The sequence below is a fragment of the Scardinius erythrophthalmus genome (assembly GCF_964197995.2).
Source record: "Scardinius erythrophthalmus genome assembly, chromosome: 21".
Lineage (NCBI taxonomy): Eukaryota > Metazoa > Chordata > Actinopteri > Cypriniformes > Leuciscidae > Scardinius > Scardinius erythrophthalmus.
In genome coordinates, this window is record NC_138241.1 from 27,188,172 (window position 1) to 27,204,236 (window position 16,065).

General features: G+C 38.9%; 1 protein-coding gene across 1 annotated transcript in view; it reads right to left on the minus strand.

Annotated features, from left to right (window-relative positions):
- camkmt (calmodulin-lysine N-methyltransferase) overlaps positions 1-16,027 on the minus strand; it is a 103,166-nt gene extending 87,139 nt beyond the window's left edge. The window contains exons 1-3 of the mRNA XM_081351149.1: positions 15,608-16,027; positions 15,279-15,457; positions 12,971-13,035 (exon numbers count right to left, since the gene is read on the minus strand). Of these exons, the coding sequence (XP_081207275.1) occupies positions 12,971-13,035; positions 15,279-15,457; positions 15,608-15,727 (364 nt within the window). The 5' untranslated portion in view covers positions 15,728-16,027. The remainder of the gene's footprint in view (positions 1-12,970; positions 13,036-15,278; positions 15,458-15,607) is intronic.
- Positions 16,028-16,065: the final 38 nt, after the last annotated feature.

Consider the following 16,065-nt stretch of genomic DNA (forward strand, 5'->3'; position numbering starts at 1 on the left):
TGGTACTAAGTGGCACAAAATGTGTCAAGAAAATATCCCAGACACCATTACACCACCACCAGCCTGAACAGCTAATTCAAGATGGATCCATGCTTTTATGTTCTTTATGCCAAATTCTGACACTACCATCTGAAAGTCGCAGCAGAAATAGAGATTTATCAGACCAGGCAATGTTTTTACAATCTTCTATTGTCAAATTTTGGTGAGCCAATGCGAAACGTAGCCTCGGTTTCCTGTTTTTAGCTGATAGGAGTGACACCGTTGTCTCTTCTGATGCTGTAGCCCATCTGCTTCAAGGTTCGATGTGTTGAGCATTCAGAGATGATCTTCTGCAGACCTCGGTTGTAACAAGTGGTCATTTGAGTTACTGTTACCTTTCTATCAGCTGAACATGTCTGGCCATTCATTCTCCTCTGACATCTGGCTTCAACAAGGCATTTTCGCCCACAAACCTGCCGCTCACTATATTTTGTCATTTTGGACCATTCTCTGTAAACTCTAGAGATGGTTGTGTGTGAAAATTTCTGAAGCACCCATGCACATTGTTCATCGTTACTAAAATCATCTTTCTTCCCCATTCTGATGCTCAGCTTGAACTTCAGCAGATTGTCTTGACCATGTCTACATGCCTAAATACATTGAGTTGCTGCCATGTGATTGGCTGATTAGATATTTGCGAAAACGAGCAGTTGAACAGGTGTACCTAATAAAGTGGCCAGAGAGTATATATTGTACATAACTTGTTAGACGTTCTAAGCTTGTATCCTGTAAAATAGAAGAGAGCAAACCGAATGCTTTTGAAGGCTCTAAGCACAAGGTCATCGCCAGAAAGTGCAGAAAGGAATAAAATGCTACCCGAAATATGAAATGGAATGAAAGAGATGAGAGAGTGAGAAGAGGTAGAGTGCTTGGGGTCACTAGATTGCAGGTAGATGGAGGCTGAGAGTGGAGAGGGCTAGAGTGCCATTACAACTCCAGTAGCAATGATGACCTTGGAGAGAATAACCGGAGTCTCTGTATTGACCAGCAGCTACATGTTTCACCCACCTAAACACTCTTGAACAAAAAAGTACATACACACATATACACATACACACACATAAATGTTCTTAATTTAATTTTGAATCCCGGATTCCAATGTGGTCAATGCATATTTTGTTTTAGTATGATCAACAATGACTTATTGGATACCCCTTTTTGTGTTTAATTATAGGTGTTAATGTGTGAGACATCATAATTGACAAAACACCTCTATAGAAGTGCAAAGTAGAAGGAATGATTGGCCATATGGGCATCTGATCAATAACTGTGAGTATCTGTAATGCACTTGTCACTCAGACAGTCTACAAACCAAATTAATAGACTGCACGCCTGTCTTTGATGAGTTTGTACTTCAGCAGAGGTGACATGCTCAGGGCAAGCGATCATGCGCTCGGGTCACTCTTTTATTGTGCAGCGGCATGTACGTATCTGTACGAGAAGAGTGAGGTGTAAATGCATCGTGGGTTTGTGTGTTTCTCTCTAATGGTCCTCGGGGGCAGGGAGCTCCTCCATCAGCAGGGCATTAGCACTCTGTTGCCCCGCCTGGGTATCGATGGGTCGCTGTGGTGATGCCAGCCCCTAAGGGCCGGCACGCCCTCTGGACCGTCTGGCTGAGTGACCTCTGACCCTGGGGCTGTTTGGCAGGGCTGCGTTGACTGCGACACAGTACTGGCCATTGATCTTCCACTGACACCAGGACAGCACTTAACACTCCGACTGTGGGAGTAATGGAGCCTGCCCGCTGTTATTACTGACCCGGTGTGTGTGTGTGTGTGTGTGAGAGTGTGTGTGTGTGTGTGTGTGTGTGTGTGTGTGTGTGTGTGTGTGTGTGTTAGATAGAGAGGCCAATACTGTGCAACTCTCAACCTTTTCTCTCACTGTCCATCTCTATCAATATTAATAATGAACTTCTATATATCCAGACGAGCAGCAGTGTGTCTACTCGAGATTAATCTTTCCTCCCATCTACCCCTCCTTCACTCTTTTCCTCTACCAGCTGAATTGAGTCTGATTCCTAGAGCCCAATTAGAACGTTTCACTTAAAAAGTACCACAGTATTACCATGGCTTTGGGACCTCATGAAACGTAATATTTCACAAAAGATCAAATTAAATTCTTTTTTTTTTGAAAAAAAAAAACAGCCTATTTTTAAGACCATTCAGCATTTTTGCACGGTCACATTGTTTTCCTAATAAAAATGTTACACAACAAAAATCTCATTAATTAAATGCAAAACAAGATATAATTTATTTACTAAAATTTAATCCATCATGTAGTATTTGATGCACTGCCTTGTTTTATGCTAATATATGGATTTTGTTTTTTGCTTAAATACATTATCAAGTATTACTGTAACAAATAATATATAACGGGTAGAAAAAAAAGTAGAAATTACATCAACAAAAAAATGTCCAGACAAACAAAACATGCTTCATTATTATGAAAATGTCACAATGCAAAAAAAAAAAAAAAAAAAAAAGCAGGCGTCTAAATTTTTTAATTTTGGTGTGAAATATCACATGGACGTGTTTTCATGAGATTAACCCATATGGTACAATAGAGATAGATTTTTGGGCATATTCTTTGTACCGCATCAATACCATATGGACGTATAAATGAACATGCAAGTCATTCAGTACCATGACATTATCATCAGATACCATTACTGTACCTTGATGCCATCAAAGTACTTTTTGCAAGGGTTTTAGGCCATGACTGACACAAAACAAAGTCTATTAATAATAGACAGTGAAAAATAATGTGTCTTAAATCAATCCAACTCTGGCAAAGGAGACAACAATACAACAGCGGATCCATTCCACACCCTCTCAGTTTCTCTCTCATGGCCACAAGCTTGTGTCTGATCGCTTCATATCTGAAGCCCATCTCTTCATTATTTACAGTATAATAGCCTGTCAGAGCCATGCAAGCCTCTCTAAATAACGTACACCCACAGTTGGGCAATGTGCATGGTGCATGCACTGGCCAGTTAGAGCTCTCTCCCGGTGGCAGCCCGGGGCTAGCTGCTAAATGGAATGCTTCACCTCAATTGAATGGGAATCATTTCTCCTTTATTTCTCCATGTGCGTGACCTTGTCTTTCTTCCCCTGTGTGAGGTGAAGGACGCAGGGGGCTCGCCGCTGGCTGGTGGGGGCTTAGTAGAGGCTGGAGAGGGACATTAGAGAAGCGGTCTTTACCAGACACGGGCCCGGAGCCCAGGTCACGGCAGGGGAAAGAGGCTCTTGAGTGATCTGATTGCCTGGTGCAGGATGCGGTGGTCCTTAGAAAGGTTGCTAATAGCATAGCCCCCTTTTAGTGAGCAGGACAATACTGGCTAATTCAATCTGATGCAGAGCTCTTGTATACACACAAGAGTACATCCAAATGTAGACGGGCGTTTAACTGAAGAGAAAAAGCGGCAGAAAACATGCATGCGCTTACGCCGACGCACACACACACATACGCGCATTCCTGCTGAGCTCAGGCTCGTTCGCACATTCGTTCCCTACGAATACTCGCTCGTATAGCTACGTGTACCGCAGACTGGAAAGGCCGATGGCACTTGTTTTGAATTGATTGCTAAAAAGCTGGGTTTTGTGGCACATGAGAGAATGGACTTAAATGATTCGCATTGATTAGTGATGCCCCAATTTGAAGCACGCTATGGGTTTCAGCTCACACTCGCAGCGAGGGTGCGCGCGCGTTAAATTGAGAGTGAGTGAGTGACAGAACAAGTGCAGATAGACTGAATTACCTCTTCATGCAACGTAATGTGACACTCCTCAATTAATATCTTCATCACGAGGGGAATGAAGTGTCAATTTAGCAAGTTAGCCGCTACAATTTGAACAACACAGCAAGTCACTTGTTTGATTGGTAAATACAATCTCACAAAGTTCTATAAAGTAAGAGGGTGGAATTACAAATAAGCCAGGTGTTTTTTAGACCTTTTAAAAACTGAATAAATAACAGGGGGACATTTGTCCAATCAGATAATGCCAAGAGAACAGTTTTGTAAAGTATGAGAGTGCCCCCAACTGGATGCACAATTAATAAAGCTAAAACAATTACAGCAGATACGCCATATAACCACCATGAGAGGTTTAAAAATGGCCGATCCCCCCCAAAAAAACACCTAAATAAACATGCCTTCTCTCCACAAGTATCGCTCTGAAGAGTTTCAGCAATGTGTTTTTCTCACTGTGTCAAAACACAGAGGTCATATGAGAGGCATTCACTGCCATTTCAGAGGCCCCAGGTAAGAGAGATGCAATTAGGACGCTAGCACGATCAATTAACCAGCTCTCCAAATCTACAGTAATTAGCTTCTCCATTGTGGAACAGTTGTAAAAAGCCACTTGGCAAAGCAGCGAAAAAGCATCGACTGGATTGTTTGGAGGGAATGTGGGTGTGTGTGTGTGTGTACGAGTATCATTGTGTGCATCTTTGTGTGCCACAAACTGTTATACAGAGTGTGATGTGATTGTGTGCTAGAGAAGGGGTGGGTGTTGGCAGGCTCTTGTACTAGTGTACTTACAAAACAATAGTGCATCTCTCAAACGGCGGTCAGATATTTGAAGATCATGGGCACGGTTTCTACCGAAACATACAGTTGTGTTACATTTGAAAGGCTCTTTTCTGAGACAGGCTTTACAGACATGCACCTAAAAAGCTCAGTGGGGAGGTTTGGCATCATCTGGCCACTGGACCCGCATTACATCAATCCCCCATAATCCTTTTGGGCCGGATGGGAAGGGAGAGGTGGGTGAAAGAAGCAGCAACGTCACCCCCACAACACTCCCCTAATTCTGCGTTCTGATTGGTCGGCACAGCCTCAATACGTTTTGTGAAGCATGAACCCCTGGGTTGGGACTAATAAATGACTTCTCCTTTCTACTGAAGATTACATCCCCTCATGGCTCCACCAAGACAATGAGACAGGAACCAACCTGCTGGAACAGAGGTGGGCCGCTCCGAACTGAGTGAGAGGGCAGAAATGAGGAGCAGTGGTTGAACCAGTATCCATTCACTAGATTCATTCACAACTTGGCCAGAAAGTTTACTCACCCTCATGTTGTTCCAAACCAGTATGACATTTTGTCTTCTGCAGAACATCAAAAAATTGTTTTTCTCCATACAATGAAAGTCATTGGGGTCCAAAACAATACTGAATGGACAAAAAACACTGAGGGCTTTTTTTTTATATATATCAGAAAGTCATGCGGGTTTACAGCAACATGAGGGTGAGTAAATGATTTTCATTTTCGGGGGAACTCTAAGACAGAAAATTCTACTTTGAGCCTTTGAAAAGAAAGATAAGAGTGGACAAAAAGCAAAAGTGTGGGGCCTCTGTCCTGTCCGGTCCTGTCCTGAAAAGCTAGTGATGTGAAACGGCTTGCGGTACATATGAAGAAGTACAGACAATGGGCAAGCCAAGCAATCAGCCCGTTTCTACACTTCTCTGCGCCGCGACCCAAAAGCAGGGGGTGTGGGCTTCTTAATCTTGCTTCTCTTGCCAGAGCTGGGATCTGGAGGTGTCATATTCCTCCAAAACATTCCTGCTCCTTTCGCTCCAAATGGCCGACGTTTTGTCGCCAGTGCAGGGCCCCTGTAATGAACCTGGGGGGGGGATCTTCAGAACTCAATGACTGGACGTAATTACTTCTCTCCTTTTCTTCGGTCCCTTTCTCTGCACTGGCTCTCCCTCAGAGCAGCACTGGCCCCCAGCTTTCAGGCTGGCTGGTCAAATACAAAAGACAGGCTGCACCATGTCCAGCTGGGGAGGGGGGAGTATTTCAGGATCCAGAACCCCCGATCAGCTGTCACCGAGACACTAAGCGACTCAGCACTCTTCACCAACGCCTGTGACCTCACAGAACCGACCTTGACAACATCAAACATATTAGACAAGATTTTTTTGATTCATCCTTATCAACCTTAACTTTTGTGAATTATGGTTAAGTATATTAGTCAAGGTACAATGGACTAAAGATACACAATATCTGTTATCATCCGATTTATTAATATCAATATTGATACTGGATATATATCAGCTGACATTTCAAATTTAACTGTTCATGCTTATTTCTCCTGTTTTTACATTGATTACCTTCACCAATTATTTAAACACCAACTTAAAAGTTTACAAAACACTTTAATAACACTGTTAAATGTAATCTTGAGAAAATCTCAAAACGAATATAAATTTTTCTCATTGTACATAATGTTGTAATACCTAAATTCACTTAGCATTTATAAATGATTGATTTTAGATTGTCTAGAATGACAAAATTGTCTAGAATTATAATATCAACCATAACATGAAAATAATTAACAGTTTATCGCATTGACCAGAATGTTATTATTAGTGCATCAAAGATAAAATTGCGATATATATTGCAATAAGTGATTCCAAAATAAATATATAAAACCCGTTTTTGACTAAATGTTGGTGAATTTAAGTGTCTAATAATATAGAGATAAATACCTCTGTTTATTTAACAGGTTTTCACCATAGGATATAAAGTTTTAAATTAAACTAAAATATTCAATATTTATATAAATGATTCAAATTAACATTTGTAAAAACATAAAAGCCTATTCAAAATAATACATGGCATGTAACTGACATGCCATGTCTTTTTTGAATAGGCTTTTTTCTGTTAATTTTATGTTAATTAGGTAACAAACATGTAAACCAAGAGACAGCACTTACAAAAAAAAGTGTGTGAGAGTCATTACATTGAGTGCTTTACAGACGAACATACATACATTCCGTACGCATCCCTCCCGGGAGTCAGGTTTTTTGGAGTGCTGCCCAAGCTCTGAGTCAGAGTTGGCCATTCACATGGCTTGTTCTCCACCAAGATGCTAATCAGATAAATGATCTATTTGCTTTAAAACTTCATCAAGTACATTAGGGCTGCTGGAGACCTGGCATGGTTGCTAGGCAAAGTGGGAACTGGGGACTCAATACAGGTGAAAGGGTGAGTTCGAGCATTGAGGGGGTCCACAAACGCACCAATAGGATGACAAAAAAGTGCAGTCTGATGGATTGGGTAGAGATATGAGAGACAAATTAACTACATTTCATTAATCACATACAAGTCCAATGGGAGCACAGAAACGCACATTCACAGAGAAACAGAGGTCTATGAGTAATCTGTTGTTCTCTAACAAAAAAGTGCTTAAAAGTACCATGGTACTACCGTGGTTCTTTAGACATGGTACGATGGAACAACCATGAAGAAGGCTGAGCTTGATTTGGCATTTGATTTGACTTTTTGATTAATTAATGAAATAATAAAGAAAAAGATTGCATCTGTATTACAACTCTGTAATATATTTAACATTAAGATGCTGGTGTCATAAGTGTAAGTTTGCTCTCCTAAGCTTAAAATTTGCCCCTGATAGATATCCAAAATAGATGTTAGTCTGAAAGTGTCTATCCAGCCACACTGTTGCTCTTGGAAAGTTTTAAACACCCTTTATCTGTGATAAAATCACAGCAAAGCATGGCGTCTCATGATTTTATCAAAGTAATTCAAATGTTTAGGACAACAATTGTGTGAACTTCATCAAAGCCTAGCCTCACCTTTGAGGCCAGTTAGTTCACAGGCAAGTGAATAGTCAAAAACGTAATGCATGACGGGCAAAAGGTGAACCCCTCAAAAGGTGAAAACTTGAAAAAATGATGGAGAAAATGTCTAATATTACACAAGTCCGGAGTGTGAATATCTAGGGTGTTATTATTTTCTTCATTCTCCCTCTCTCCCATCTAATTCCAGACGAGAAGGGACCTTTGCAACAAAAGAAAAAGTGTTACCTGGCTGCTAAGGTATGTTAGTAATTACAGTGGCATTACACCCCGCACAATGTCCCTGCAAAGTCTAGTATTGTAATTTCTTTCCCTCAGGGTTTCCTTTATCACATCTCTTAACTCTGATACAGCTCGCCCCACTGCTGACCCCTGTAGCCACGATTAAGAACATTTGCTTTTATACTCGTGCTTATATAGAAAAGCAAATCCTTTTATGATGCCATCTTGCACATAGCCAGAAAAAGAACATTATGTTTTATAATAATGCTTACCATAATGACTTTAATCTGGGTCAGTTATTTATCATTCAGCACAGAGTCCAGGTCAGTTCTGATTCACTCAAACATACACAATATTTCCCGTTGGTGGCTTTATCATGAAAGCAGTTCTTGGCCTTTTCACCAGTAGCACCATTTTTTTTTTTTTTTTTTGGACACTTTTGCACACAAGGTTTAAAATTAACTTTGTGTGAAATTAAAAATTTACCAGTCACATTTTTAGCATTACGTTAAAAAATGGATATAGTATAAGTGAAATAGAAAAAGGAATACTCTCAAACAGTCCTTATTTGAGAATAAAATCCTGAAGTTTCAAGTATAAAGTCGTAACCAGTAGCAGTATTTAAGGGTTAGTTGACCCAAAAATGAAAATTATCCCATAATTTACTCACCCTCAAGCCATCCTATGCGTGTATGACTATCTTCTTCCAGCCAAACACAATCGGAGTTATATTTTTTTTATATCTTCCTCTTCCAAGCTTTATAATGGGAGTGAATGGTACCATTTTGAAGCCCCAAAAAGCGCATCCATCCATCATAAGAGTAATCCATATGGCTCCAGGGGGTTAATGAAGCATAGTGATGTGTTTTTGTAAGAAAAATATCCATATTTATAACTTTATAAACTATAATCACTGGCTTCCAGAGAGCACTCTTCCGCTGGAACTAGACTAGCGTACGGCCATTATCTATAAAACTTGGAAGAGCCAGGATATTTTTTAATTTAACTCTGATTGTGTTTGGCTGAAAGATGAAAGTCATACACCTGATGGCTTGAGGGTGAGAAAATTATGGGATAATTTTCATTTTTGGGTGAACTAACCCTTTAACATTAAGTGGCATGGCATCTTACGCACAGAAGCCATTGGCACATACTGCTCTGCTTAGTGGCACATATAGTGGCACATCCGGTTTTCATTGGCATGTGCCACTAAAACTTGTGAAATGTGTACAATAAATATAAGTACATACAATGGGCCACGAGGCAGACATTTAACATATGGAGAAGCCTAATGGTTGTTGTAAATATTAACTCCAGGATGCAAGTAATAAACTTTTTTTTTTTAAAGCAACAAACGTATTATTAATTAAATGTCACGTTTAGTGCATGTGTCACAAGACAATTGGAGGTGCCACAACATACTGTATGGTGACATACGGCAATCCATCAGCACACGTCACAAGTTTTAGATTCAATTGGCACATGCCAATGACAGCCGGATGTGCCAATGGCTTTTGTGCATAAGATGTTATGCCACCTAAAGTTAAAACCGCCTCTTGTCCTAACATTGCTGAAGCTGTAATATTTTGTCAAAATTATGAAAATAAAGTATTTGACATTATGTCACTAACATCTGCAGTTTTTGTATAACAATTATAACTCAATAAAATAAAATATCTCTATAAATAATAAAACATATTGTAAAATACGATGCCGCTTCGGTGATATGTTAGAATAAATAAACCTAAAAAAAAAACTGACAATGCTGTGTGAACTGAGAACAGCCATAAATATTTCTTATTGGCCAAAATTATTATTATTGATAAAAAATAAAATGAAAAAAATTCTTTGCAATATTGATCATTATTTTGCACATTTGAGATAAAAAAAAAATTGTACTAGTAGTAGACGGTTTAATTTGATTGACTGAATAGTTCACATTGCTTACAACAGCGGGTAGTTCCTAATAAAGTTTCCAGCCAACTGGCGAGAAACTGTTCTATTTATTCGGCAAGGACAATTCTGGTTGGCATTTGGTGCTTGGCGAGTGTTAATTTTTGGACCCTGTCTGTCTGCACACGTTCAACAGGCCGTTCTGCAGTAATGAGGGCTTGAGTCTGGTCAGCGAGCCGTCCTGTAAACAGTCTGAGAGCAGCGTTAATTAACTCTCACCAACACAGGAGAGCAGAATAAGGCAGAGATGGAGAGGCAGACCTCTGACCTCTGCAGGTCTAACCAGGCCTCATTGGACAGCCTCAATCTGAGCAATTAGTACACCGGGTCCCCCAATCTACATAATTGCCCAAGCAGGGGGTAGAACAGACGGGCATATGAGTGGAGACCATTGGGCGCACACAAACAAACACATGATTCACATAAAAAGAAAGACACACACACACTAATAACACTTATTTAACTATGAAAAGGCTCTAAAAGTCACCATAACACATGGATTTGTAATAACTACAATAGTGGGGTCTTCAGCAGAAACCCTGCTGAGACTGAGCACTGCCTGTTAGCAAGCCTGAAAGTCGTAATTTTAAAGAGGATCAGTTCCTCCATCTCATCATGTGACCTCTATAAAGAATGTTCACTCAGGATAAAGAACCTGGCTGGACTGGCTGAGAGTTTCCTACAAATACCCAATGACGTTTGGTTCTGTTAACGGTTCTCTTCTCACACATGCATTCTTCATCCAATGCGGACAGAACAGTGTCCTAAAATACTAGCATCTAGCTACTGGATCTAAAGCATAATCTCGCACTGATCTTTGCAATTCGATTACTGAATGATACTTTTAAGTGAATCCCACACATACAGCTTCCAGCTTAAAAAGGTAAAAAGTTATTTCACAGGTGTTTATAATACAGTGTATGATGTGTAGTTAGATACACATGAGTTTTACACATACACAAGGCCTTAAATCATGTTTCAAAGCACATAACATTACAATAATAATTAACGTAAACAAAGAGCTCTGACTTGTACCACCTGACAGCTGCAGATTCATTTCACCATTGATAATGTTGGGGATGGAAAGGCATAGCGCCAAACATTAGTCCCAAACTGATGAGTAATATCTTCTTGTGGTGTATAGATCCAAAAGGAACTTAAAAATCAGAAAAAAGATCAAAACACGAATATAGACCAAAATGTTTTATTGTCCAGAGGCCACAAATAAAGTGCAAAAAAAGTGCAAGAGTGCAACACGTTTTCGGGTTCAACCCTTCATCAGTGCCATGTGTGCTGATAATGTTGCCATAGAGAAACATAATTACGAGTCCAAGGACGTGAACATCAGATATGTATATGAAGTTGCCACATTCGACCGTTCCAAACGCGCCATATTGGAACAGTCAGCATCACTCACAGTAAGAATCAATGATGCCACAACATTGCGCAGCTTCTGGTTGTGAACCCATCAAGAATGAAAATTCCAGAAGGAATGGGATAACCTTTCACAGGTGAGAATGTGTTGGTTTATGTTTTCATATGTATTAACTCAATGTCAATATTACATGTTTTTGCTATATGGTACTTTTATGCTATGGTTTTTACTTTTACTATGGTAACTTTTTAATGTCATGTTAGCAGACGCCTTCCTTCGTCTTGCTGTATTGTGTGTAAGTCTATTGCGGATAAAGATAATAATACATGCATCAAACTACGGTTGCAGATGCTCAGTCAACTTGCTTTGAAGTAGAAAGACTAACATGGTATTTACTTGTAAAATGTATTCCAATAATCGTTACGTCAGAAGTTCATGATTGGTCCAAAGCAAACTTCTTTCGTCAACTACATCACCTGGCTGCAAAGAGCTCCTCTGAAATGAGTATCAGTATTCCAAATTAAGAATACTACAACTAAATTTTTCTTTAGTTTTTAACCAACTCTGACCCAAACATATGACAGCAGAAGAACTGATGTTTGAATCCAAACCAGTGGTCAACAAGCCTCTCTAAAGCTCTTCATGTCCACCCAGCATGTTCAGATAAGACCTTTTGTGTCTCTCTTGATCCCTGCTGGAAACAACAGCACTTAAACCCACAGCACCATCAACCCTTCCAACCCTGACAAGTTGGATCACCGTAATCCATACATTTGGATAGCTAATCCACATTCAGTGCCTCAGAGGACATAGAGACCTTTCGGCTTGTCAAATCCTGAGACAAGGATTTTAAACTGGGTATGTGAGGTGGGTAATACATGGGGCATCCCCCCCCCCTCCTTTGCAGACAATGAGCCTGCCCAGCTGAGCTGACAAGGACATGGGGGAGATGTTTGGGCTTACCAATGCGTAAGATCAATTAAGGGTGGTTGAGAGGAAGGTCTGAAAAGAGAAGCGATGACCCTGCCGTAGAGGAGAGCTATGCTGCCCCTTTTCACTAATCCAGTAAAAGAGACAAATATTTCAAGACATTTCAGTCCACAATCTACTAAAAACCAGCATGTGATCAGTCTCCTTCCTATACTAAAACAAGTAATCTGCATTAAAAAAAAAGTTTTAAATATGTTTTCAAATAAAAACATCTGAGCCATTCTTTCATCCACGCAACAAAGAACCATAACTGGCGACAGATTCAGAAAAGTGTGTCTTCGGTGTATCTGCCGAACAAGTCCTTTTGTGTTCAACAGAAGAAAGGTATGGAACGGCATGAAGGTACATTTACATTTGTGGACAGACTTTAATACTGCACTACAAAGGCAAAAAAGTATTAATTTCTTCAAAAAAACTAGAATCTTACTAACCCCAAAACTTTTAAATGGTAGTGTATAACATGAAAATGTGCATTTCACAGACTATTTAATGCACTAGGAAAGAATAATATACTTTAACCCCCCTGTCATAGACAGCAGGAGTCAGTAAGTTGCTTATAATGAGGTGCTTATGAGGCTCAAGTGTGCCTGCCTCTGGTGTGCCATGGAGCTGCAGCTTTATCGGACCCCCTGCTGCCTGCTATAGGTCATGTTCAGCTTTAGACTACAGTGAAATATTCATAATCAAAGTATAGCAGACTGCATTAAAAGAACACGATTACCACCATGTGATCTGTTTCACAACCTACATGCAACAACTGAAGTCTGAACGTGAACAGAAGAGATACTCACAGACATTTCCTGTGTTGTCAAAGCTGCTGAGCACCTCATCTACTCTAATAGGTCCAAGATTGTCTCTGTAATGCATTAAGAAACATGATTTAGACATAAATATGCCGAGATGCTGACCAAATATTAATATTAGAATGAAATGTGAACAACATAATGCGTTTACAGTTTTTCTCAGTCGCCTTGGTGCATTTCTCAGATCATAACTGAAACTCTCAAAACTTGTTCAGCCTCCACATCATTTAGTCACGTGTGCACATCATAAAAGCAATCGATTATGTACAATTGCCTGCTGTTTCCTAAATTATCAATTGCTTATGTCATGTTGATCAAAATATATTATACTGGTTCCCTGCTGATTAGTCTTACCCCTCAAAACATTAGTTCTTAGTACGGAAGCGTATTGCATTCACTTGAGAAAAAAAAATCTACTCTGTTTTTCTGAATTAATGACTTAATTATCTCAGAATTACGAGATAATTTTTCATGAATAAAAAAGGTTTTGCTCTGTTTTTCTGAATTAATGACTTAATTATCTCAGAATTACGAGATAATTTTTCATGAATAAAAAGTGTTTGCTCTGTTTTTCTGAATTAATGACTTAATTATCTCAAAATTATTAGATAATGTTTTCTTGAAATAAAAATATTTGCTCTGTTTTTCTGAATTAATGACTTAATTATCTCAGAATTATGAGATAATTTTTCATAAATAAAAAGTTTTTATTCTGTTTTGCTGAATTAACGAGTTCATTATCTCAGAATTAAGAGATATTTTTTATTTAACAAAAAATTGATGTTTTTCTGAATTAATTACTTAATTATCTCATAATTTTGAGATAAGTCATTAATTCAGAAAAACAGAGCAAATATTTTTATTTCAAGAAAACAATCTCATAATTTTGAGATAATTAAGTCATTAATTCAGAAAAACAGAGCAAATATTTTTATTTCAAGAAAACATTATCTCATCATTTTGAGATAATTAAGTCATTAATTCAGAAAAACAGAGCAAAAACTTTTTTTCCATGAAAAATGATCTCGTAATTCTGAGATAATTAACTCGTTAATTCAGAAAAACAGAGTAGATTTTTTTTCCTCAAGTGAATGCAATACGCTTCCATATCTTTGCCATTAAATGCAAAATGGTTGTAGTTGTCATAAACTGTCAAGCATATTTTCTATACATTTCATTTCATGTCCTGAATTGATGAATTGCGGAGGTGAATTTTGAATTTCACTATTGAAGGTAGTGAGAACAATTTCACTATTCACTATTTCACCATTACAGTTCTCTAAAATAGCTCAGAGGTGCATCTCATGAAGCTTCATTTGGCATTTAGACAGAGCACAAAACAGTGTTACAAATTCTGACAATAGAAAAACAACAAGGAAACAGACAGGGTCAACAGTCAGGAAGAAGAAGAGAAGTAAGGATGCGTCGAAAGGTAGAGCCGAATGTTGGGAGAACAACCTTGTCCTCAATCATTCAAAAGTTTGTAGACAAAACAGGTATGGAATCAGACAATGTTCACTACTTAATGTAATGCTATATAACAGTAGTCCATTTGCATTTGCACATAGAGTAATGTATAAATCTGTACAGTTGAAATGTATATAAGCCATACAGACAAAATGCAGTCTTGTGCATTTTCAATCATTGCCATCAAAATCGTAGCCAAAGTTTATATCTGAAAATACAGAGTACTCTGTTATATTGACAATGTGGCTAAGCATACCCTGGCCTAGTGAAAAAACCTATACCATATATAAGAAATGTACCAAAGCGACTGAGAAAAACTGTAATCATCATACTGACGTGAACAAAAAGAACACTTAAACCAAAAATTAACATTATGTCATCGTTTACTCACCCATTCTGCAATAAATAAAAGCGGTTATTATTAGCAGAATGTCCAAGCTGCTCTTGATGTTACATACAATGACAAGAATTATGAGAATGGCTGTGAAAACACTTAAATGTCATCTAAACTCTAAAATAGAAGTCACACAGGGAACTTTTATGTTGTTTCTATGTTGATTGTTTTGATATTTTTGGAGTTTGACACCTTTAGTCTCCATTCATTGAATGAAAAAAAAAATCTGCATGAACATACTTCAGAACTTGTCCTTTTGTTTCACAGAAGAAAGAATATCATACAAGTTTGAATGACATGAGGGTGAGTAAAAGATGACAAAAGTTTCATATTTGAGTGAACTATCCTTTAAAACGGGAAGTCCTTGTGAGACTATGGGTATGTGGAAATGAAAAACACCAACAAATAGTGTACTCAACACTTTCTCCAGCATACCTGAGTAAGGCACTGTACTGGGGAAAGATTGCACTTCTGTACTCCACCCACTGCCCGTCTGACGGGTCATCCGTCTCTGTGGGAGTGACCCTGCTCCTGGAGAACAGGTTAAAGGAGGAGAATCTTCGTACTGACACCTGCTGTACATCTGAACTGTCGAGCTGCTTCCGTTTCAGAACCTGCATTGTAAGAGACACATAAGATGCTACTACCTGGACACATCCATATGTCTAGCGTAATAAACGCATTACATAACGCATTATATTTACGATTATTTAATAAATGCAATCAGCTGTGCATTGAAGGACATATACTGAAATCCCCCTCACCTGTCTTAGAAGACCCCATCGTGCACGGGCCACATCTGTTCCACAGTGAGAGTCGTGATTTTGGTGATTATTCGCAAGCATTTCTGTCGCAGCTAACGGAGGATCTTTACATTTATTCATGCCAGAGCAACCTGATCGATTTGTTTTGTCTTCATGCGGAAAATAACGGAGAACTACAACGACAACAAAGTGCAGAGTCTAGTCGAAGGCTTATTTGGCATTTGTTCTCTGGATGTGGTTAAATTCGATGGTTCAATTTAATACCGTTTTTACCAATTCGCCGGTATGTACTGGTCTCTGTTGCTTAGTAATAAAATCCCACGCTACTTCCGTACACCACCTCCTCTTGTTAGAGGAGGAAAGGAAATCCAATTCATTACCAGAGTCTTCAAACACTCTGCTCTATCGGCTATCATCTATGATTTTTTGACTCGATTACTTTTGCCTGAACTAGATGT